This window comes from Monoraphidium neglectum, assembly GCF_000611645.1.
Source record: "Monoraphidium neglectum strain SAG 48.87 unplaced genomic scaffold scaffold04977, whole genome shotgun sequence".
Classification (NCBI taxonomy): domain Eukaryota; kingdom Viridiplantae; phylum Chlorophyta; class Chlorophyceae; order Sphaeropleales; family Selenastraceae; genus Monoraphidium; species Monoraphidium neglectum.
In genome coordinates this window covers 1,979-3,414 of record NW_014008653.1, presented here as the reverse complement: position 1 = coordinate 3,414, position 1,436 = coordinate 1,979, and the positions used below count along the sequence as shown (strand labels likewise).

Below are 1,436 nucleotides of genomic sequence, written 5' to 3'. Positions count from 1 at the left end.
GCATGCATCGCGCCACCCCATCGGGCAGGACCAGAGCCCGCGCCTGGCCTGTGCAAGGTTGCAGCGACCCCCAGTACCCTCGTGGCACTCCTCGTGGCACTCCAGAGCAAACCCAAGCCGCTGCCTGCAGGGCTCACCTGAGCAGTGATCTGCCTGAACCTGCTCCTAGCGCATGCACCGGCCAGGTTCCTAGCTCCGAGGGCGAAAGTAACGCAGCTGCTGCATCTCAGCACGGGTTGTGCGTGAGTGGCGCACTTGAACGGCTTCAGCGTGACAAGGTTGGCCCGCGCGGCAAAAGTCTCGGTCGGGGTTGTGTAATGAGCTGGGTAACTGTAATGATGGTGATGCGACAACGGGACGAAAGCTGCAGTCTCTACTCGCACAGGATACTTTCCAGTCACCTGCAGCTTCCAACATCGAAACCTGCAAACAGCTTGGTTGCGAACTTGTCGTAGCTCCACATCAGCCAGGCTTCACCGCGATCGGTGACCTTATGCGCCTACATACACACTCCCGCAAAGATCATCATTATCACAGATCTGTCGCTGGCCACCGGTACGCCTCTGGGGCTTGCATAGGTGCAGTTTATGGTATATGCTGAATGTTTTGGGACATCCGACAGCGGCTCGTCCGGCTGAGCAACCCTTGCCAGCGTCCCGGCCTCTGATGCTTTCCCACTATCTGCGAGCACCCCGCGTCCAGCAGTATCGTAGTTCGCCTGCAACTTCCTGACATTCCCTTCTTCGCGCCTTGCCCTGCGCCATGTGCACCACGCGCCGGTTGCCGTTGCGGTTGTTTTCCGCCGCCAGCGTGGCGACGCTCCCGTGGTTGAGGGTGGTGCTGCTGCGACCCTAATCGAGGCAGCGGGGCACGATGCTGTCTAAGCTACTTATATCGGCCTGCGGCGGCCCTGGCGCCGCCGCGCTGCTGCCTGCGAGCCAGCGCATCATGGCTGGGCTGATGGGTGCGCCGGCCGCCAACAAGGGCGCGGCGGCCACAGGCTCAGAGCGCCAGCAGCAGCGGCGGCGAGGCTACGCGTCGGCTTCCGCGGCCAACGCCGCCACCAAATCGTACCCCATGATCGACCACCAATACGACGCGATCGTGGTCGGCGCGGGCGGCGCGGGGCTGCGGGCGGCAGTGGGCCTGTCAGAGGCGGGCCTCAAGACAGCGTGAGTGCTGGCAACGGCGCCGGGGGCGCGCCCTCGAGGGGCGGCGATGCGGCACACGCATGACAATGTTGGGTGCTTGGTTGGCACGCATTCTCTGTGGCGTGTTTTGATCAGCGGCTTGGCTGGATGGAGCAGGCCGGCGGGCTCCAGCGCGCGCCGGCAGTGAGCGCCGTGCCCAACGGCCGCACTACGGCGGCTGCAGCGACGCCGCCGGCGCTGGCGGCGGCCAGCCTCAAGCCGGCCGGCCGCGGTCCATTCTTCAGG

At 64.8% G+C, this 1,436-nt stretch overlaps 1 protein-coding gene across 1 annotated transcript in view; it reads left to right on the top strand.

Annotated features, from left to right (window-relative positions):
* Positions 1-873: 873 nt before the first annotated feature.
* Positions 874-1,436, top strand: part of MNEG_15042 (succinate dehydrogenase (ubiquinone)flavoprotein subunit) — a gene marked incomplete at both ends in the record, with an annotated part of 2,534 nt that continues 1,971 nt past the window's right edge. The window contains one exon of the mRNA XM_014036487.1: positions 874-1,172. Within this exon, the coding sequence (XP_013891941.1) occupies positions 874-1,172 (299 nt within the window). The remainder of the gene's footprint in view (positions 1,173-1,436) is intronic.